The sequence below is a fragment of the Ambystoma mexicanum genome, chromosome 10 (assembly GCF_040938575.1).
Source record: "Ambystoma mexicanum isolate Mex_15411 chromosome 10, UKY_AmexF1_1, whole genome shotgun sequence".
Lineage (NCBI taxonomy): Eukaryota > Metazoa > Chordata > Amphibia > Caudata > Ambystomatidae > Ambystoma > Ambystoma mexicanum.
Window position 1 is genome coordinate 805830445 of NC_090932.1, and position 23408 is coordinate 805853852.

The 23408-nt window shown below is 45.0% G+C and overlaps 1 protein-coding gene across 1 annotated transcript in view; it reads right to left on the minus strand.

Moving 5' to 3' along the window:
- Positions 1-23408, minus strand: part of KPNA4 (karyopherin subunit alpha 4) — a 422537-nt gene that overhangs the window by 374138 nt on the left and 24991 nt on the right. The window contains exon 2 of the mRNA XM_069618469.1: positions 14908-14952. Within this exon, the coding sequence (XP_069474570.1) occupies positions 14908-14952 (45 nt within the window). The remainder of the gene's footprint in view (positions 1-14907; positions 14953-23408) is intronic.

Sequence of the window (23408 nt, forward strand, 5' to 3'; positions counted from 1 at the left end):
AGGGGCCTCCCTCTGGAACAGCCTTCCTGCCTCCCTGAAACTTGAGGAGAACCATCTCTGGTTCCGGAAGCACCTCAAAACCTTCCTCTTTGCTTCTGCTCCCACTCTCCCCTGCTTAATTCTTCACTGAAACTGCACTGAAACTGCAACTGGGCCACTCTCACCGACCTCGGTCCTGGGCCCAGCCACTCTCCACTTGCCGTGTCTCCCTGGCAACCCCTGCACTGCGGGACTGTCTCTGTATCCCTACAGCCCCCCCTTCCCAGCACTTGCCTGCACTTGCCACCAGCTGGCCCTATTTATTTATTTTATTCTACTTACATTGTACTGCACCCCCCCCCCCCTCTCTCCCCTTGCACTTTTTCCCCTTCCCGCTGCGCGATGTAAATGACACCTGGCCTAGTAGGATCGTTGTCCGTCTTCCCCTTGTTCCCCCTCCCTGCCTCGTTGCGCCTTGAAACACTTGTGTATAGGCGCGTTACAAATGCCATATCATATCAAGGAGAAGGGAGAAACTGATATGACTGAAGATGCCTACAAAGAAAGAGGCAGTTGGGCTCCGAGCCCTGTACCATGAGTGCCATTCTGGTAGAAATTATTGATGCCCCTATAGGATGGGAAATATGCCAAGAGTACTTCCCATCAGGTTCCACCAATGAGCAAGGAAGAGAAAGGGGAGAGCACCGAGACCATATGGAGAATCCAAAGGTCTGGAGAGGGTACGACAAAGAGGAGGTCCTTGACAAGGAATCCACTGACCGGGTATTTGGCTGCAGAACCTGAAGTTCTCCTGCTGCAAAATCTTCTTTGCTGAGGTACTGTGTTGGCGTTGGTATGTACTTACCTTGATCCTGTTAGGATTTCTGTGTAGCTGTGGGTTGTTTTCTGCGATGGGGAGGCCTCTCATCCAGTGCACCCAGTCCCACTGCAAGTATCCTGCTAGGGCGTCTTCTGCGAAGCCCCTGGACCCTCTTCTAACTCTGAAGTAAAGTACTCACCCGTTTGCCCAGTCTTGCTGAGGACTTTTGCTACTAAAGAACCTAGTCTGACACTGCCTGTTGGTCACTAGTCCTAGTGACCCCCCCCCCCCCTGCCACTGAACACAAGCTCCAAGAATAAGGGAAAGACTTTGAAGGTATTGGGACTTCTGCCTAGAAAAGAAAATACATGTTTAAAAGTTACTTACTTGTATGTAAAGAGTTGGTTGGTAACTAATTCTAAGAGTGAACAGTTACAAAAATTCTTACTGATCCTGGATGTGTGATGCAGTATTCTTAACAGTATGGTTCACATCTTTTCTTCCTTAGCAACTGTTTTGCCAGTCTGATAGAAAGTAGATGTGAAGGTATTTTACTCTCCTGTGATTAGGTTGTGCCTCTTCCCAAAAGTAAAGTGTGGGTATCACCAGATTAGTCCTTTGAGGAGAATTGTAGGAGTGTCCCCCAACTGGGTCTTGCTTCCCCCGACTTGCTGCTAGCCTGTCCAGAATAAGTCTACATTAGGTTGTTGCCTACCTAGTAAAGTGTGACATTGGGTTTTACTTTCCCCTTCATTGTGAGGTTAATAAAGTATGTGGGTTTTACTTACCTTGTGCTAGCTGTGTGCCATTCAAAATAAATTACAAGAGTTACTGCTTACCTCAATCTGTGGGTTCCCCGATTTCAAAAGCCCCTTTAATTATATATTACATCTTTAGGTTTTACTTACCTAGAATAACTTATCACAAAAGTAGTTATAGGTTTTTACTGCACCTGGAATAAGTGTTCCACTATTCACCAAAAGTATATTGTCCAGTTGACGGATTAAGTGATTTGTACTGAGACTAATTATACAACTGGAAGGGTCTACTGCCCTTGCATTACTGAATGCAATTGTAAAAAGTAAACATTGGTTTTTACTTCTCAAGAATAGGCTTGACCTATACTGAATGTGTATGAAAAGTTTTGGACTTCCCTAAAACTACCGTTAGGTATTTCAAATAAGGTCTATACTTGGGTCTGTGTACTTTCAAGTATGTTGTTGTGTATTTATACTGTGATTTCATATAATGTTTTAGTGCTTACTTAGCCCTAGATTTATCTGGGCCTACCTGTATTTAAATAAATCCTTTAGTTTTACAATACAAAGTGTTTACGTGTTTCTTTGGATCATTTGTATTACAATTTCACTTGTACCGATTCTACAGCCCTCTCTCCCTCCTCAGATAAGCCTGGCTGCTCGGTCTACGCTATCATGAACTCCGGTGGTACAGCCTTATACCAAGAGTGGAGTCTTGTACTGCCTCAGTTGAACTGTTTTACTAAGCCCTTAGTTGGACTTCAGAAAAACTGTCCTAACAGGGGCTGCTAAGTAACCCGCCCAGCACTCTACCCTTTTTCTCTTTGTAGGTCCAGCACACACCATTTTATGTAAAGTCAATTTCAATAGTAAAGTGAAAAAGGTATTTCAACCTTATGAGAAATCTGAAGAATTTCTCTTCGACACTGCACTGAAGGTGCAGTGTGCACCATACAAAAAGTAGATGCCTATGGAGTATGGCAGACTTCAAAAACAAAAAGAAACATAATCCAAATCTGGTCAAAACACATGAGTGAGAAAAAGGGCTAACTCACTCCCGGGTTTAAAAGTAATAAGTCCTAATGTCCAGTTAAAGAGCTGAGAGTCTCTAAGGTGGGAGGAATGGAGCACAAAAATTAAAATTCTCCCCAACAGTAAACACAGATGGAAACAAGACGCTGCAAACATACAAACATTTTCAAACTGAACAAGGCTCATAGGTAAAAACATGTTGAAAAATAAGTTGTGCAAATAGTGAGGTGAAGGACTGGACTCAATAGATGAGCCCGTCTCAAGAGAGACTCTGTCATGAATTTGTATATAGACTAACATTTATGTTGTTACAATTCAATCTAAAACTAGCACATCCTGATAAAACCTAATGTTCACATTCCTAAAATGGGGGGGGGGGGGGGGCGGGGGAGGGGGAGTTTAAATATTCGTGTCAGAAAATGTAAAAAAAATATAAAATAAAAAAATAAGACTCCAGAGCGCTTATATTATATACATTTGTCAAGCGCAGACTTGTAGCACTTTCCTCAATCATTTAAAGGAGCATATTCATCCTTGTCACCAATCTTCTGCACACTGCAGATTTTATGTAATTTAATCTACATGCATATTTTGGTTTAAAGCGTGCACCTAGATCAAGAGCAGCAGACCGCTGTACAGAGTGTGGTTAGCCGGCATTTGGGCTGGCATCTTAACATTTGCGCAGTACTGTGAGGTCTGCATCTGTATGCAAGTCCATTGGAATTCCTCCTTGGTCAGGGGTGTTGAAAGAGCTATGTTTTGAGAGATTTGCAAAATTGAGAATTGTGGGGGCATTCCGAGCTAACACCAGGATAGAGTTCCAGAGAGTGGGTGCAAAACAAGAGAAGGATTATTTGCAGGTCATCACTTCGCGGATGATTTGCAACTCAAACCAGTCAATTTGCTGCACAAGGAGTGTGTGCCACCAGATATGTGGAGCTTAGTCGCCAGGTATTCTGGTGTGCTACTCGTGGCTGCATTGTAGATGCATCCAGTCTTGAACAGAATCCTCGCTTGGGGTGGAGGCTCATGTAATTCGGGTCGGATGTGGGTAATCAGTAGAATTTCCGTGCTCCTGTAATAAGAAGTGCTGCAGCGTTGTGGACTGTTTTTAGGCGAGCCAAGTGAACAGCAGGAAGCCCTGTCAGGAGAGCATCCCCAGCATCCCCCCAAACCCCCACAAATCTATGTAGGAGGTCAGAAGGGTCACTATGGTCTGGAAGGGCTGCGGCAGGATGAATCTTATTTTTTTATTTTTTTTTAAGAGCAGAGTATTGTTCTCCAGCATGGGTCTCGCATGGATTCACATACTTGTGAATATTCCGTCTTCAGGCTGGGAATCCTCAGTATAAAGAAAAACGGTTTCACTTTCACTTACAAAACTGCATTTCTCCTCTAAACCAATCACTGTCCTCTGGGTCATACTGGCCCCATCCAATAACAGTCCTCTCCCCAAGCCCAGCCTCTGGCAGCCACCTTCAGATTTGGTAAGAACGTAAAGTGGCAGTTTGACCAAGAAGAGCAGCAGAAGGGCCAGAGGGAGGCTTTACATGCGAATCCATGCTGGAGAAGAACAAGTTACTTACCAACTGGTAACTTTCTTTCTATTGGATGTTCCTCCCACGTATTCCACATCTTTGACATGTAATGTCCACAGTGGTGTACTTTGGAAACTTTCGGCAGAGGGCGTCCTGCGTCGATGGTGTCTGGTTGATGTCCCTCAAAGGCCTCCGTCGAGGGGGACGTCACCGGATGTTATAAATAGGACGCACGGCACCCGTAGCCAGTTTATTTTTTTCCCCTCCATAACGTGTGACCTGCAAATATTCAATGCCTGCATAGCTGCACATAGCCTTGCGGAATCGCATAGGAAATTCTTCAGAGGGGCAGGCTGGGAGGACAATGTGGAATACGTTGGAGGAACATCCAATCGAAAGAACGTTACAAGTTGATAAGTAACTTGTTCTTCAAATGGACTGTGTCCTCCAACATATTCCACATCTTTGACAGACTCCGAAAGCAGTACCAGAAAATGGAGGCGGGAAAAAGAATTTAGAGTACCCAATCAGATGGCAGAATAAAGAACCACCTTACCAAAGGCCATATCTTGACCATGGATTGTATCTAGGGAGTAATGTTTAACAAAGGAGTGGATAGAAGCCCATGTGGCAGCATCACAAAGTTTCACCAAACAGAACCTGTACCACCATGACCCTAAGCGTGGGACAGTTGAGGACAATACCTCACCGACAAGACCCTCTGGGAAGGTCTCTCAAATCTGTCGATATAGACTTCAGCCTCCACAAGAGGAACCTCAGGTTTCAACCTGGTTACAGCGGGGAAAGCTCCAGAAACAGAGCCCCTAGGGTGAACCCTGGTATCCCAGCACCCAGCCGAACTGGGCTCAACTTTAGCACTGTGAACCTCTGAACAATGTCCGGTACTGGCAGGTCCGTCGGAACCATCGGCGGAATCTCCGGCATGCCCGTTAGGCTCTTGGGGCACCTCCTGGAAACCCTCGTGACAGAACTACAAGAAAGGCCCTTAAAGGACTCACTCATGGGGTCAGATTGCATAAGTCTCTGAAACTTCCCGAAAAAACCATCCTCTGACGAAGATCCTGCCAGGAAGCGAGACTGTATGCAGTAGTGGCATCCAAGCGCACCAATCATAAGAATGGCAGGAACGGGTTTGCACTGACTAGTGGAAACGGTTGTTCACCAAAAAGAAGGTTCCTAGCACCCAGCGTCGATAATAGGGTGGGTGTATGGGAAGAATCCAAAATGGCCGCCAGAGACCACGTGGGAAGGCCCACCATTTTGGTAACATCTGAGGAGAACTGCGTCACATGTGTGTTGAGTCTGGCATCTCCAGACTGGTCAGGGGACTTGATCGAAACTTTAGCCTTGACACAAGGATCCTCGGCAGAGCCGGTACTATGGGGCCATAGATGTTTACTGGACATCCTGCCCCTTGAATTAGCCTCCAAGAGCGGAACCTCTGCAAAGCCTGTAACAGAGGAGTTAGTCAGAGACCTCTCCTTTTGCCCCCTCAACAGAACCAGTATCACCGCGAGCACGGGAATGTTGAGGAATCCACCTCACAGACAAGACCTTGACAGGTCTCTCAGTTCTGTTGGTACACACCTTAGCCTCACAAAGAGGAACCTCAGAACAGAGTCCGGTCTGAACAGCTCCCCAAGAGGGGCCTTGAACCGTGGTTCGGTACATAAAAGCTTCAGAGGCCTCAGGGCACACCCCGGTGTCTGTATGGGAAGCTCCAAACAAGGAAACCTCAGCGCGAACGCTGGTACCCAATGCCTCATGACTGTACTGACTAATAGCACCTGATTGGTGAACGTGAACCTCAGATCATAACCCGGCGTCGGCAGGCCCCTCGTGGGAACCCTCTGAGAAAACCCTGATACACCTATTAGGCCTGCGAGGCACCTCAGGGGAAACCCTGGCAGCAGAGCTCTTAAAGCCCCTCCCAGTCCTGGAAAAGCCCAGGAAGGTGTCCCCTGGCCGGGCTGCCCTGAAAAGTAAGGCGTCTCTTTCCGTCAATGAAGAGTTTAAAACGTGGTAGAGTAACATGCTGGAAGACTTCCTCCCACTGACGAAGACGACGCTGAAGTGCCCGGACGGAAAGGGAGTTGCATTAGAAACACAAGAACCCACCGGTGATCCGGTCCCAAACACAGAGAATGGAGATCCGCCCTAGCGAAACGAAGTTCGCAAGAGGAAAAAGATACAAATCCCAAATGATCCGGCATGGACTGAGGACTACACGACTGCAGATCCGGAGCAGGAGAGCAGGACAACGGAAAGAAGAAAAATTTCTTTGTGATGCAAGTGCGGCCACCCCCGACCATGCAAAGAAAAAGGACTGAAGGGCGATGCGCAGGGCGGACCTCAGGAGGGCGGGGTTATGGCCACATGCAGTGCACTGCGTAAAAAGAGAAGGACGCATTTTTCAATTTGATTTTCTTTTTTTTTTTTTTTACAGAAGTGCTCTGGTCCCATCCCGCTGGACGGAATGTCCCAAAAGCACGGAGGAAAGGGGACGGGATGTAGGAGTCGTCTTTTAGGCTCGAGTCGGGTGGAGGGGGTTGGGCGGTTAGGTGTCTTCATTGCTCTGAAGATGAAGAGCTCTTTAGTACTGGAATTAGCTTGGCTTATTCCGTTATTATATGTGCTACGTTTGGTACAGATCTCTGCTTTGTATTTGGTGGTAAGGTTGGCCAGGTTGATTTTGTTCTCCAAGGATGGAATGTGTTAAGTTTAAAGTTCTTTTTTTTCAGATCGTAAGGCTTTTAACTGAGGGGTGAACCAAGAGTTCAAGTGGGCTCTTTACTGTTGCGCATTTATCAGGGGGGTGATGGTCTACTGCTTTAGTCATTATGGAATTGTAAATATTCACAAGTACATTAGGGTTGGTGATGTTCTGCAGAGAGTTAAGGGTAGGGATCACATGTGACATGATCGCATCTGCAGTAATGTTTTGTTTCTAGTTAGGCACGGCAAAGCAAAGGTGGTGATCAGTCCATGTTTGGGGTAGGAGGTCGGTAACAGATATTACAGTTTAGGTCTGCAACCCAGTCAAGGGTCCTCCCTTTCTCATGCATAGGTTGGGTCATTTTTTGCATGAATCCATGTTCAGTAAAGATGTTAGGTAGTGCTAATGCTTGGTGGTCCTTGGGGTCATTAAAACCCAAGTTGAAATAACCTAGTATTACCATTTGCGAGGAGGTAATAATAGTCAGATAGCAGTCATGTCTCCCTAAAATGAGCCTATGGCCCCGGGGGGAGGGGGGGTCTGTAAATCATGTGAATCGCGATAGTACATGTGAGATATTGGCCACTTGGCTGAGAGCAGTGGACAATGCTGATGTAGTGGCTAGTCTCAGGTCTACACTGGTTTTAGAGATAATGGCAATACCCCCTCCTCCGGAGTTGTTTGTCTGCTCCACCGATAGAGCAACTGTCTGGTACCGCGAGTGGGAGAGAAGTGCCAGCAACAGCATGCAGCCAGGATTCTGTTACTGCTAAGAAGTAAAAAAATTCAGTTAGGATGATGTCAGCTGTACCAGTGGCGTGGGCTATCATAGACCGAGTATTTATTAGTGATCCCTTGATCATTGGTTTAGAACCGTTGGAGAAAGTGGCACCGAGGTTACCCTTTTTGAGGATCTTGTTTTGGTTATCAGATTTTATTTACAGCCGAGTTCTTAATCGGAACATTTTTCTGAGTAGTTTGAGCGAGTTTATTGTAATTATTTTTGAGTGAGGGCTGGCTGTAAGTAGGTAGTCTGGAGGGAAGTCTGAGGTTTCCGTCCTTGATGAGGCATGGGAAATTAATTAATTGTTGTCATGTTAAGAGCAGTGGTACTCTTATAGATCGGTGGACCTAACACGAAGGTGTTCGATGTAGAGGTCTTTTGGCCCTCCCTCTCACCACCCGCGCAACCTTCCAGTGGTGCGTCTGTGGTGACCCTCTCCTGGTATGGCAGGGTTTGAAATCCCACCCCCCCTGGGCGATGTGTGAGCGTACCCCTCCTCCCCCCCCCCCAACCATTCCATCGCCCGTCAGACCTCCTCGTTGAGGGATCTTGTCCGCAAAACTCAGACATTTGTATCCAACGTGCATCCAAGAATTTCTGTAGGTTGGGGGCCGGGGTTGCGGGAGGGTCGCATCTGAAACCTGCAAAGACGGATGTTAGGCAATATTGTATGCAGTGCCCTTTGGGGGATTACAGAGACTTGTTCTCCCGGCAATCGGTAACCCAACCTTTGGTACAAGTCTGTACTATACAGGTTGTTGGTGTGGGCGAGCAGCCAGGCTCATCTCAAGAGGGGTCATTGTGAGCAGTACTTTTACACAGAGAATGACAATTATTCAAATAAACTCTTACACTCAAGGTTTCTTGATTAAACAATTATTAATTTAACAGTCATAAGCCTTCTTCAGAAAGGAGCAAAACAATACACTTCAAACCACTTAGTTTCTCTAATTAGATGATACCTATTGGGGATGGCACACAGACACTTCCTACACCCTCAGGTGACTTAAACAGCTAGGACGCTGGACATTGATTATGGTACATTTAGAGCAATACAGAGTTTGGTGCATAGGTTAGATAGAGACTAAAACAAAGGTTAACAAATCATACATAAACTGGTAAGTACTTTTAAACCTCCCCCGATGCAAAATAAATTAACCCTCTCCTGGAGGAAAGGCAAAAGCACAAAGTCGGCGGTAGAAGAGTCTCTCAGGGAGCCAGGACAGCCAATGTTAGTTGAACAAAGTCTAGGTGAGCGGAATATCTTTGCAAGTAAGAAACATTTTTAGAAAACTTTGTAGACATTACACTTGAAGGGCCACAAGCTGGTAGGCTTGGGAGGGGTAAAGCTGCACACAGCTCTGCAAGGTTAACCAAGACAAGTCTCAACTGAGGACAAATAAGAGCTACACCACCAGGGGCAAGTCCTCTTAAACTGTACAGTACCTTTGGTTAGAAGAAATGGTTGCAGCTGGCTTCTGTTCCTGAGTAGCTCTGCAGATCCTTCTGTTCCAAGGGCCTCAGTCGTGGGGACAAGAGGGAGGACGTCTGGGGACTCCTGCACAACTTGAAGGTCAGCGGTAGCAATGGGCAAACTTCAATTCAGCTGCACTTTGCAGTTACAGCTCCTCATGTCTATAGCAAATCGCACCACTGCGGTCTCACCGATACCACTCTGGACTTTCCTTGCATCTGGGGTGCAGAACTTTGTTGAGGTGGCTCAGGCTTCGTCAATCCTGCTTCAAGGGAGTCCTGGGATCTTCTTTCAGCACGGGTCCGTCTTAAAAGCGATTCACTCGGTTTGGTGTTCCTCTCCCTGGCACTTCGGTTCCAACAGCAGCAGCAGCAGCAGAAGTACAGCCAGCTCCAAGAGGATGTCCAAACAAGTTCACTTTTGAGTCGATTGGTCCCACCAACTCAAGGGGAGAAGTCGTCCTTGCAAGGCTTCTCTACTCAAAAAAAAATTTGGAGCTTCAGCACAGTAGCTGGGCTTCACCGGGCAAACCAACGGTCCAGGAGTTGCAACAGGTGTCTCTTCCAAGTTCTTCAGATTCCTTCGTTCCAGTGGTCGACTGCCTTCCATGCCAAAAGCCTCACCTTTTATGCAGGTTTCTCCCATTCATTCCAGTCTAGCTGTCAATCACACAGCAGGGTGGCTGTCCTCCAAGCCAAGCCTCCAAGGACAGCCAGCAGGCCAATCACGTAAGAGTGCATTCCTGTCACTTAGGAGATGGAGCACAGGGAGTCTCGGGCACCTCCCTCACTTCCTGCCCCTGCCAGACACACTGGCGTCAGAGGTGGGCTTCAGCCGTGAAACCCGCCAAAGACAAAGCCAACAAAGGGACCAAACCTGGCTTGGCGCGCAGAGTAAATCTCAAGAAGGACCTTTCCAGCAAGAAATGGTGAAAAGGACGACTGGGTTCATTTTGACCAAATGGGCACCTATGGGTGCTTTACCAAGGCTGCAATTGAAGCCCGCGGTAAAAACACACAATGGTAGTAAAAAGTAAACCACTGCCACCAGCCATTAATTGTGGAAAGGGTAACACAAATATTACATGAGAAACTAGACAAAGGGGATACTAAGTAACCCCTTCAGCACCCTATTGTAAGTTAGTGCATTCTGGGTATAGAAAGTTACAAAATGTAAGTAAAGTCAATTTCACTTCACTGCACTGCTCTTGGTAACTATAGGTAAACCAAGAGAAAGTAGTTAAGCCTTGGGAAATGTAAGAGACTTCCCTGTGCCGCTACACTGAAGGTGCCTTGTGTCACAATGTAAAGATGAGGTCTATGGAGTTGTCAGACTCCAAAGTCCAAAGAAACAGTATAAATCACAGAAGAAAATACATGCGAGTGGGAAAAAGGTCTCTCCAGGTTAGAAATTAAAAGTCCTGAAGTCCGGCAAAAAGAGCTGGGAGTCTCCAAGATAGAGGGCATTGGCACATTTTGAGAATTCTCCCCAACAACAGACGAGTTAGATGTAGGACGAAATTTCCAGCAATGACTCGATGGCTCGCACCGTGGCCTTCACCAATGACAGACGTTGTACCTTCCTTTGAGTGGCTGCTAGCCTCTCCTCCGAGGGCCAAGCCAGGCAAGTCACACTGTGCGGAGTCTGGTGCCAAGGAAAAGCACGTTCTGTGATGGCATAAAGCGGGACTTCGGATAATTTACGGAGAACTGCAGCTCCATCAGTAGCCAGACAGTCTACGTGAGTGGTCTTCAAACGTTTGTGGCCTGGGCCCCCCCTAAGCAAAGTTTGGGCAGGCCGCCCCCCCCCCCCAAAAGTGCCAGATGGACAGTAAGTAGAAATTGCTATGAACTTTTGCGTGCCATCACCGCACCCTACTCCCAGTACAGACCCTGGGCTCTCCCCACCCTATTCCTGCCACTATCCCAGTGCTGACGCCCTTCCTGCTCCCACCAGTCCCATAACACAAGCATACACACATCCATACAAATTTAAATAAAAAATAAATCGCCATAAACATACCTCGCGTGGTTGAATGCCCTGCTCCAGGTTGCTCTGACCTTATGTGCGATGAGGCGTAGGAGCACGCCCTTGCACATACATGCAGTGCCCCAGCCACCATTTCCAATGAGCTATGCAAGGCTGGTGAAGCAAAATACCCCCAGCGTTGCATGGCTCAGTGATCATGTGCGGCTGGGGAAAATGAACTGTCAAAGGCAAACAGAGTTTCCCTTTGACAGTTTAGCCAGCCCAGGAGCACTCAGCTGGAAAAAGCAGCTGAGGGAGTGCTCAGTGTTTCACTGGGCTGGCTCCTCCATAATGGGCGAGTTGGCCAGTGGTTGGATACCCCCTCACCCATTATGGATGAGCCGGCAGGCTTGGACTGGCCTATACCAAAAATGCAAAATGCTAGTGTAGGCCAATAAAAATGGGCCACTTTTTTGGCCAATGTGGCCCAGTTTGAGGAGTTACTTCACTATGCAGCTAGTAGTTTTGACCATTGTTGCAGAATAAGTATTCTTTAAATAACACCATTTGTTTACATTCGAACAAAAAACAACCCCTTGGGTACTATTCAAACAGTCTGTGACTAAACACTGAATATCCATTTGCAACTGCTGGCCATTTTTTCATTGGTGCCTAAGACTGTTTTATGCTGACTATGTGAGCTGCCCCTTCCCGTTTCCTCCAATCAAAAAAAACCAAAAAAAAAACAAAAAAAAAAAACATTTTTTTTATTTTGTTTTACATTTCATGCTGGGCTCTGGCGCCCCCCCTGGGATGCGGCAGCGCCCCACAGTTTGAAGACCTCTGGTCTACGTGTACTCGCCAGTCAGCTCCCAGAAGCGGGCATTTATCAGCCAATTGACAAAGTACAGGTATACGTGTATGCACTGCAGGCACAGATGGGCCGCCACCAGGGCTAGGCATTTTGTTACTCTTGGGGCCCATTTCAAGCTAAATGGTAGGGCCTTGAACTGGTAGTGCTGGCCTTGTACCACGAACCGTAGGAACTTTTGACGTTTTCTGCGGATGGACACACGGAAGCACGCATCCTCTAGGTCCAACAACGTCAAGAAATTCTCTTCCTCCAGTTGGCCGAACGCGTGCTGCAACGGGACCATCCTGATTTTTTTGCGACTTAAGGTACTTGTTTAGATGGCGCAGATCCAGGATGGGCCTCCAACCCCCCCCCCCAATTTTCTGTCTGACCAGTAAGTATCTGGAATGGACTGAGCCGTTGGGGAACTAGCTCCAATTCCCATTTCAAGGAGCTGCAGGGGGGGGGAAGGGGGATGTGGCTGTGTGCTGCTCCTGACGGGGAACCAGCGGAATACAACGGCATCTGTGTTGGAACTCAGGTTTGCCCTGTGGGCGACGGTGACCTCTGCAACCGCATGCCTGGGAGGGACCTCTGTAGGCATCCCGCGTGGAGGATCAGGGAAGTTGCCTGTAGGGTGCGGAATATCCTTTGGATGATCTGCTCAATGTTCCCCCTTGATCGAAAAGACAAAGAGCAATGCTGCTGTAGAGTGCCAAGGGAAAATGCCGGCTCCGGATCAGTCTATGACGAAGGGATTAGTCGACCGCCTTCCCGAGCAGATTTTCACCATCGAATGGCATCTTCAGCACCTTCGCATGAACGTCCTGGCGAATGTTTGTGGCCTTCAACCACTCCTGCTGATGGTGCAGAAGCCAGGTTTGCAGAACGTTTCCTCGCGGGCAGCTGACACCGGAGACAAGCACCAGGGTGCAGAGTCCAGCACTCAGTATTTCTTCAACCTGCCTTGTTTGGTTGGAGCAGTGCATGGGTTCTTCTGAGGGTTAGACCTTCCTCCCAAATGTCGCCCAGAATGGTATCTCATTGATAGTCTGCCTTTTGGACTCTTCGCCGATATAGGAACCCCTGCTTCCTGGTTTCCACAGGCTCCAGGTGGAACAGCTCGGAGGCCCTGGATATCGAGTGGAACGATCCCACCTCGGTGGAGACTGAGGGCTGTCCAGGTGTAGTGATTCATTGTCCGACGTGACAAAGTCCTCGTTGGTTCCCGTGGCCATGTCCATATCTGGGTCCGCTGGTGGAGTCGGTCTAGACATGGTGGAGGAGGTTGAAGCGGCAGGCAGCACTGGGTGACGCTTCCTCTTACAGAGGTTGGTCAGGGGCCTGCGATACAACAGGTGCTGCTGGTAACCTCTGCTGGATCTCCGTCACTAGGGTGTGGTGAGTTGACAGGATGTCCATGGTTATGCCCCTCAGCTGTGGCAGGAACAATGGAGTGCTAGGCCGAGCGCCGCCAGCATTGATGACTGTACGGACGGACGCTTGATAGTCATTCGTGGAGAGGTCCATTGGCTGAACCATAAGCCTTGGAAGGCTGCTTTGGGGGCTCCCCTCACTTGCCGCCCCCCCTCCCCCTTTTCCCCTCCTGAGGGCCAGTTTTCCCAGTCACACAGAGTTCACAGGGCAAACCCTGGTTGCAGGGCCTGCTCAAACTATGAAAGATCATGCACCATACAGATTTGTAAATGGTGCCCCAACCATATGTCCCTTAAGACCCCCCCCCACCCCCTCCCATGTATGTAGGTCAGTGCATGCATGTTTAAATCTACTGTATCCACTTTAGTCGTTTCTTCATTGCAAATCTCCTTGCATGTGGAGCTCCGCGTTGCTCAACTTCCAGGCGCTTACATGGCACACCGTACCTATATCATGTTAATATTTCATTGGCAGTTTTGACATTCATCTTGCTGTACATACGTGCAGATCTAAAATGTATCAACTTAAGCACAAAGTAACACTAAAAGTAACATCTCCCATTCTCTAAATACATGTTATAGCGCAAATTTGCATCAACATCGCCGTCCCCCCCCCCCAGACACCAATGTGGTGCATGCAACGTGAACCTCTGTCACTGGGACCTCCATCAACCAACATCACACAAAAAGCTGGCAGAACACATCCACTGCCACCAGCCATTCAGGTGTGCTTGTCACTAACAGAAACGTTACTGGAGCAGTCAGAAAAAGGATACATAGTAACCCCTCAGCACTCCACTAAAGGTGGCGTGTGCTGATCATACAAGTTAAAATGTAGAAAGGATAAAACGTACCCCTCTACCGTTGGGACACGAGTTCACACAAGAAAGGAAAGCCCAAAGGGCTCCCAGCAACGCTGCACAAAAGGTGCTGTGTGCTGCAAAAGTAAATTACAGATGCCATTGACACTTGGAGAAAAAGAGGACTCCAAGGAAAAAGTATTGGAGATATAAAAAGTTCCCACAGAATGGCAGACAAAAAATAAATAAACACAAGAAAAGTGCTTCCTTTTGGGGGCAGGGAGGTCCAACAACTATTAATGCGCCTGCTTTATCGCCAAAGCCCATCAGTGAAGTGGCTAAAATAGTTTGATACAGGGAAGTTCATTTTAAAAAAGTGGGTCATGCTTAGTCGCTTATGAAACACCTTCATAGGGCAAGTAAAGCATCGAGCTCAATCAATGAAACAAACAGATTCCAGCCCCCCACCCACCCCCCAAATAACGGCACAATGTGACAATGTGGGCTGTGGCATGGAAAACTGGTTTAATGAACAGCTATGTGATCCAGTCTGCGATATATATATATATATACATATATATACATACACACACATATACACATACACATACACATATATACACTTGCATTTTTGAACGACATAAAAAAAATCCGAATGAACGGTTTAAAGTTTAATGAGTAACCACTACATTACATGTTTACTACTCCAATGATTCAACCAAACATACCTTTCTCAGCTCCACAACTACTTCATTCCGTTGCCTTCTCATACTCTGAAATGAGAAAGTGGATTACAATTTTAGTTTAACACAACCAAAATGCATTTTTTTTAAAGCGCACATTGTTCTGACTTTTATAGAAATCATTTGTCGTCAGGTGTTGCGATCAGATTTCCATTTTACACGACTTGGGCACTGTATGCCCAATGTAAAAAAGTACAAATCACTATCATTGTGGTTTCAGCGGCTTATGTCAGGTATTACGGAAGTACTACTAGCACATGCACAAGTCCACTCCGTCAGAAAGGATTTGCCCAAATACATCAGTACATGAAACCTTTAAGAGGCGTCTGTGATCCCAGCCAACGTCTTCGATCGACAAAAGGTTACAATGAGGAAATCACTTGCCCTGAAAGTACTTTGCTTTTATTTGTACGGCTGTGGCTTGCAGCAGTCACTTTGTTTGGACTAGGAATCTCATGATGCCTCATCAGTAGCTGGCTAGAGCCAATTGAAGTTTTAATCATAGCCATCTGGCGAGACAAGGGGTGGAGACCCCTGGTGTACATGACAAATCCAGAAGGTGAACATCCTAAGACAACTTTATTTGGGATCTATGTGATCACTGCGACGGCCGAAAATGCAGACTTTAACCCTTTACACCACATATATGCAGGGGAGACCCCGCAACCCCCCCCCCCCCCGCCCGATATTATTATACACTTAACCCCTCCCACCCACATATATATGGTGCAAGGAAGGGGTTAAAAAGAAAAAAGTCGGCATTTTCGGCCGTCTCAGTTCGACGTTTTTGTACATTTCCCTTTATTATTAATATAAAATATCAGGTATCTAGCCGTTATTGGTTTGTGTATTAGGGTCAGCAAAAATACTACTTCCTTACCCTCGGGTACCACAAACAAAGCAGTTTTTCGGCAGCCACCTGGCATACCGCTTCGGGTGGTTAAAGTAGTTCTTTGCAAATTAAGGTTTTAATAAAATAGGCACAATAGTATAGTAGGAGCCTCTGGGCAGGGCATGCACATTATTGGCAGAGGGGCTTTCTTCATTAAGCAATAGTAACTCCTTGAGAAAGTCTGGAATGCGTTTTTGAAGAAGGGAACACACAAAGTGACCTCGCCCCAAGCATCACCTTCGTGAACCAAAACTTTGGTGTGCACTATCCAAGTCACGCCGCATCCCTATCTTAATGTAAGCCATGGCTCCCTGTCGGAGTTATAGCGTAACCCAGAAATCTAAATTTGAAGTGGCCCCTCTATACCAAAGAAACAATTACACCACTTAAGAAAAACCTAAACTAAACATTTGTTATTCACTGCAGAAATACAGCCAATACAACATACCTGTTGGTAATCTGCTTCCTATGAATTAATGAATAAGGAAACTGCCATTAAGTTTGTTCTTTTTTCATTCTTATTTTGAGTCCTGAACGAGTTACTGCCTTCCACGTAATACTGGATTTTTAACGCACTTCAAAGATTCATCAATGAGTAAAGCATACAACTACATTTGAGGCCATATGAATATTTTAATAGCGGATTGTGAACAGTAGCATACACACAAGAACATGTGTACTGGATATAGGACGTACTTATGAGGGGATGGGTAGGTAACGGAGGGTGGCATGCCGACAAGCTATATCCATTTTCTTACACACATTCCTAAAGCCATGTGCAGACCAACTATATTTAGAGTCCACCCTGAATATCAGATTATGAGGTGGTGAATCTTCAGTGTTTTTCTGAACCTACCCTGGGAAGGGGGTTCTGAGAAGCCAGCTTTGTGAACCAAAATTGGTCTAACCAAACTTTCAATGGTAAAGCAGCAATGCATCAAGTATTAAACTCCAGAGAAGGTACCATCAGTCAAACTAGTAAGTAAAGCTATACAAAAGTACAAAATACTTTACTCAAGTGTGCATTTGATAAACTAATAGCATGTATATTCTGTTTGCTAGCTCAAAACAGGTTATCCCTCTTTCTAACCACATAGTTAAATAGGGACACATTAACAGCACCCAAAGTGGGGAAAAGATGTAACAAAACTTACAAGCCTACTGTTGTATAGTGCTCGTCAGTGTATACATGAGCTGAGAAAATGTTGGAGTGCTAATATGGAATGTTAGTGTGCGAGTGTATGTTGAGGTTCCGCCCAGTGTCAGTCGAAGGAAGACAGCCTGGGTGATGGGACCCAGTGAGTTCCCTACTTAACAGCTTGATGCAACTTGTGATAAAACTTATTTCAGAAATGTTCAGAAGAGTACAGAAGTTACTTCATTTCACCTACCTTTATAGGGCACTGCCAATTCTTAAGACCAGCCCCATCCTATTCAGTGACCAGGTAGGTAATTGTAATCACTCAGCTAAGGCAGTGTAAATGCATCTACGGCTCAGGCACATAATAGAAGTGACGTGAAAAGTGGCTTAAAAGACAGTCTTCAGTGTTGCCACAGAATTAAGGTCAGAGTACGTACTGAAAAACAAATGTTCTTTTAAATATACAGATTGCCAGTACTTTGTGGTTGGGGGACCCCCAGAAGAGGGCCGTTATGGCCAGGCTTCACTACCTATGCAATGGCAAGTATAGCTTCAGGTGGACATGCCCAAACTGCCTTCTGTGGTAAAGAGAAGCAGCCAGGTCAAATAAATATTCAGTTTATGGAATTGCTCAGGAAACTTGCACCCACAAAGCTAGGTTGCAGCCATGCAACAAGAAGTCCAGCTCCAGGAGAACATTACCAAAATACTGCATATTACTCTTGCACGCTGAGCAAGGAAGGAATGACACTGAGGCGGATTTCAGACTGCTTGGTTAGACCAATCCAAGTGAAGGAACCCCCTCTGGTAGCTCTTCCTAGTCGAGAAGGCACTGCTTTGTGCTGGTTGGCAGAGTCTGTGCTCGTCACAACAGTCCCCTGGCACCAATCCGATTGTCCTATTGAGGAAACTTGGCTTCACTAGTCAACATACTGCTCCAGAGTCTGTTACCTCATGCTGGAAAGACCACAGCCCTACCACAGAATGTGCCTGCAACATTCAAACAGGTGGACGCTCTCCAATCAGACAGAAAGCTGCCTCACTTCTGCCTAGCAACTGCAGAGGTGGGATGTGTAATTTGGAAGGCCCCATCTACTTTTTGTTCACTTTATGACTTGTTTTTCACTCGGCCAGGCTAATCAAAGCCTGAGAAAGTGGCCTTGTTTTATGTGATCTGCCTTGCCTTAAATGTCCTTATAATTTGCAAAGTATGGCCAGCCCAAAGGTACCCCTTAAGTTCTCCCAGAAAGAGTAGCCCGTTAGTCATGTGGCTACATCAATGACAACTTTCACCTGTGTAAAAATGGTACCACATTGGAATCCTGCCTGGGTTCTCTTTTGATCCCCCCCTCCTCCATTCACCAACAGAGGTGTTCTACATTTGACCTGAAAAACATCACCTTTCACCAGAGTGAAGGGCTCAAGGAGAGAAGGAAGCCCAAACGGTATGCAAGATCTGCAGTGGTGCCGTTTACGGCGCGCTGAAATCATAAAGTGCCGGTGATCCGTAAAGAGCCTGTAGATGCCGCCGACCTCCAAATTGCTGCAGCAGGACTCCTCCAGATGTCCTCCCTCTTGTCCCTACGACTGAGGTCAGGAACCCAGGATCTGCATCGCTGCAACGGGACAGAAGCCTCTAGCAGGACCACTCTTCAAACAAGAGGTACTGTGGAGTACTTACCTCAGTGTCTTTAGCTTTGCTCTTCACAGTTGAGCCTTGCAGTAGCTACTTTTGTAGAGTTTATTTCAGCTCTACCTTAGTTTATCAGCTTGTGTCCCTACAGTGATTTTCTACAAAACTACTTCGTGCAAAACTTTTATTAACTACGAAGTGCCTCAGTTCCGTAGACTGTGCTCCAATTGACATTGGCTGTACTGGCTCCCTGTAGACTCTTCAAGTCCAGTGACTGATATCTTCTGTCCCTCAGAGGTGATAACTTGTGTTTAGATTGTTATTGCTGTGAAAGGTTTTGTCTAGACTTCATTGGAAGATTCAAGTATACCCAGAGAACCCGTTTAACCTTTTTCCTTCCCTTAACCTTTCTGTAACCTCAGAATCTGCAAGGTGCATCACTACTGTCCTTGTGAATGAAGTAAAACGCATCTCTAAAGAGGATCTACTTTTTTTTTTAATTTGTGTTGGTTTATCATAAACCTTTACAAAAGACACACAATTCTGTTTACATAAAACCACATAATACATGTCTTCTCATTACCTGTTCCCTAAAAAAAAAAAATCATCACATTTCATACTTCTGCAATAGGCTAAACTTTAATTTTCCTTGAATGCATTTTGGAAAAAAATCTTCTGCATCATAGACATATTGAACTTTCTACAATGTAAATTATCATCATGACCAGATTATTAACAAGTGTGCATTTTAGCAGAGACCGCATACGTTTTTCAAGAAGTAGTCACACGTATAATCAGTTGTAGTACCTTCGTGCAATAGTCTATTCCAAATTATTTCTCCATCGACACAAGCAGTTGAACAAACAAATTGTGCAAAATAAGCAATTCTTTGACTTAACAAGGCCGGGTAGAGAAGTAAAATGTGTTGTACTGTTTACTCAACTCCCTCACATTTACAAAATCTACACCATTTCCAGTCCTCAGTTTTATTGTTCCTAATTTGATTGGTGATCATCATTCATTCTAAAACACAAATGAATTCTGTATCTTTGGATATTTGATAAAGTAACATTCCATTTCTGGAATAAATGTCCACACTGAGGAAGCCAGACTATACAATTTAGAATTTGCCACCACATTTGTTGTATTGGCCCAATCGCGCCCCCCCCCCCCCCCCCAAATGATTTGTTTAACCTCATTTGGTTTAACAATGTAATGCGTGCCAGCCCCAAATCCATTAATGTGGTATCCACCTCTTTTTTTTAGTATATTCATGAATGCGCAGGATAAATCATTACCAGCATGCTCGTATAAATCAGTTTCCCTGTGCAACATACATTTTATCCATAGTAACAGTCTTTTCCCTATTACCATAGAGCTTAATGATTGAAAACCAAGTTAATATCTCATTAACTCGATTGGGATACACTTCGAAAGAAAGAAAAGAATGTCCTTCCATATTATACCCTCCAAACCTTTAAAGGAAGTCTTGCGAATAACTCCAATCTATATATTATCCTCAGGACTACTTTTATAATATAAAATTCTTAAAGGTTTAAATCGAGAACTTTTCAAATTTTCTTTCAATCAGACGCATTTATCTTAGAGTGATTTCCATCTTTGCCTTCAGCTGATTTTTGATTAATGTAATTGATCCCGTTCCCGAGAAGCAATAACCAAGATACTTAAAATCACGTCAACAGTGGATTTGTTTCCCTTCACACCGCCAGGTATAAACGTCATGCCGCTTACTGAATTTACCCATGCATATAATTATGGTTTTGGTTGTGTCGATAAGATGCAATTCGGAAATAAATCTCTCAAATTCGTTTACAAGCCTTTGTAGCCCCACTTCTGTTGTCTAATAAAAAAAATCAGCAAACGCTATCCATGATATACGGATGTCACTCAATTTTGGAAATACTAATCCCTTGTCTGAGGTCATTCATGGTCGCACCTACTGGTGAAAGATGCCCCTCAGAATGTAGCCATATTACTAGTCCTGTGTCTTTATAAAGTGCTATCTCCATTTCTAATAGATGTCTCGGCATCCCAAGGTCACTTATGGAAAAAACTAAGTCGAAGGCCATACTGAGGTCCATTGATGCCACAAAGGTTGACCTTGAACCCTTATTCATAGCTTTACTTTGTAAACATCTTAGCATCAATCCCCCGCAATCGGTTCCACCGTTTTCTTAAAAAAAACATTTGTTTACAATCTAGAATGTGAAAGATCCAGTCATGAACATCTATTAATACCTTTGATGCAAAAATCAGAATCTTGATCGGCAATGGAGCTATAACCTGTTGGTACCATATGGGAGGCTTTTTTTGAAAATTGGTAACACAATTGAGACTATGATTGGGGGGGGGGGGGGGGGATGATCTTTGTTAACAATACATCGTTAAATGCTAGCCCAGTAGAGAGGATTCGATTTCATGACGTTTCGGTCCAGGTGCCCCAGAGTTCATTGCTTTAATCATTAGTCCCCTCACCTTCTCTACAGAGCAAATCAATGGACCAACTAGGATTTTCACCCCCGTCGATAAATGTTACCTTCTTTACAAGTTTGAAAAGTGCCCCAACTATGCTTCCGCTGAAATAGGATTCAATGCTACTTCTTTCTGAGTTAGTTGATTATTAATTAGCTGCCAAAATTTCGATGAGTTGAAACTCCTCATTGCTTTATATCATCTCTTCCCAATCTAATTGGGCTGTCCTGCTCCTGTGATTAGCCAGTTTTTATAGGACTGTTTAATTCTTTTCATCTTTTTTCTTAATTTCAGGATCATGGCTACCCTGTTTTAGTAATCTGCGCACCTCTTTTTTGCATAGTCGTTTTACGATTATGCACCTCTCGTGTTTAATTTATTTACAATACCAGTGTCTGCCATTTGTCTCTCCCCAATAGCAATACTAATGTTTGTAGAAGAATTTTGTACTGAATATGTATTCAAGCGTGTACTCTACTACATGTCATACTCCCGAACCATCGCAGCTGTGAACCTTCCAGTTTGCTTAAAATGTCCATTTAATCTTGTTCCCTTTGGAGCTTATCTGTACACCTTTGTTGTAACTACTTATTTGTGCATATTCAACCTTATTGGCGAAGTCCAAAATTAACATACAAGGGTCACTAACCGGGACCTTTGACAACGAACTTGGAACTAGTATTAGCTCATTTAGCAGATATAAAAATGTAATCAATTATTGAAGTGTAGCCCCTGGCTTTCCAGGTGTAATGTTCCTTGTGGATCAATTCACCAAAATTCAGCCAAACGATACCTCTCAACTTGGGGTTGCCACTTCGAGATAGCGTTATCCCTGTTGTCATAACTCATCGCCTCCTGCTCTATCCACCGAGCAGTCAGCATTCAGGTCCCCAGGAATTATTATTCGTTCCCCAAGATGGTCATAAAGCCACTGGTCAATCTCTACCCCTAATGCAGCCAACTCATTCTCCAACTGTCGATTGGTAAACACATTGGCATTCCAATATATGTTAATTAATAACGGGTAACTACCGTTTTTAGTCCCCACGTTAAAGGTTATTGCCAACATGGACTGTGAATTGCTCCACCCTCCGGTTTAAAAAAAAAAAGTTATCTTTAGAAGCAAGGGTTAAGCCTCTTTTAGGACGCCCCATAGGGCCTTTCTGGGCACATATCTCCTCCACCGAGTATCCCTCCCAGCCCAACTTGTCTGTGGCCGATTTTTCCTGGAGCAAAATAAACTCAAGACAAAAAAATACTCCATCTCCATTGAGACTCCTCATGTAATACATGTTAACAGCCCCTGGAGTTCCAACTCAACAGCTTCCAAGTAGATTTGTGGACTAGAGGGGATTCCCCAACTTCAACCTGTTGATTGAATCACGTAGGGTTAATGCCAACCATCTCCAGTCCTGTTTTTCTTCATTCAGTGGGATAGCCGTTTCATCCCTTGATGCCTTTATGTAATTATTAACATACACATCACTTAATTTAACTGAAGTGGTTGGCAATAAAAATGGAAACAGATGAAGCCTTTACTTTGGAATGCCTCAGATTCCTTCAATAAGCAATTATCTAACCAACGGGGAAGTTACTAGTCTCACAAAATCGTAACTATGTTGGTGGATAAAATCCACCAATAATAAATCAGCCGAAACTATCAACCTTAATTCAGGTATTGAAGCAAGAATCGAAAGTATATAAGGTCTATTTAGTGGCCAATTCTCCCCTTCCTAGAATGAACATATCATCAGACTTGGCACTTCAGGATAGACTGGATTTCTTAGTTCATTTTTTATATTTATCATCTCAACTTCCCACTTTACCTCCCCGTATCGTATTTAAAGGATTTGTGCGTTTCCATTTGCCTCAGCCTGTGAATTATGTACTAATTGAATATTTGCATTAGGCCGCTTTGAATCCTTAGATACATCATTCATCATGACCTGCTGGTTTTCAATCAGAGCCTTCTGTAACAGTTCCTTCATTTGGTTGAATCTCTGATGGAATTTCATCAGGTCTCTCGTTTATCTCGTTGATTCTTTTGACTAACAACCTCTCTGGTTCATTTCCAGTCACTGTATCGGTTACAACCATTGTAGTAACGAAAGGGTTTGTATTACAGATCCCCTTGTCCTTTAACTGTTCCGTGGTAACCTAGTTCTTGAAGCAAATTTGACTCCATTTGTTTACCTGGTTTGGGATGTGGCCCTCCTCCCAGTGTCACTGATGTGCTCTGTTGTATTCACAACAGTCTCCACAACCTTATGGAGGCCTACTGTGGTCACCGGTCTGGTACCATTAATGGGATTCTTAAAGATGACATT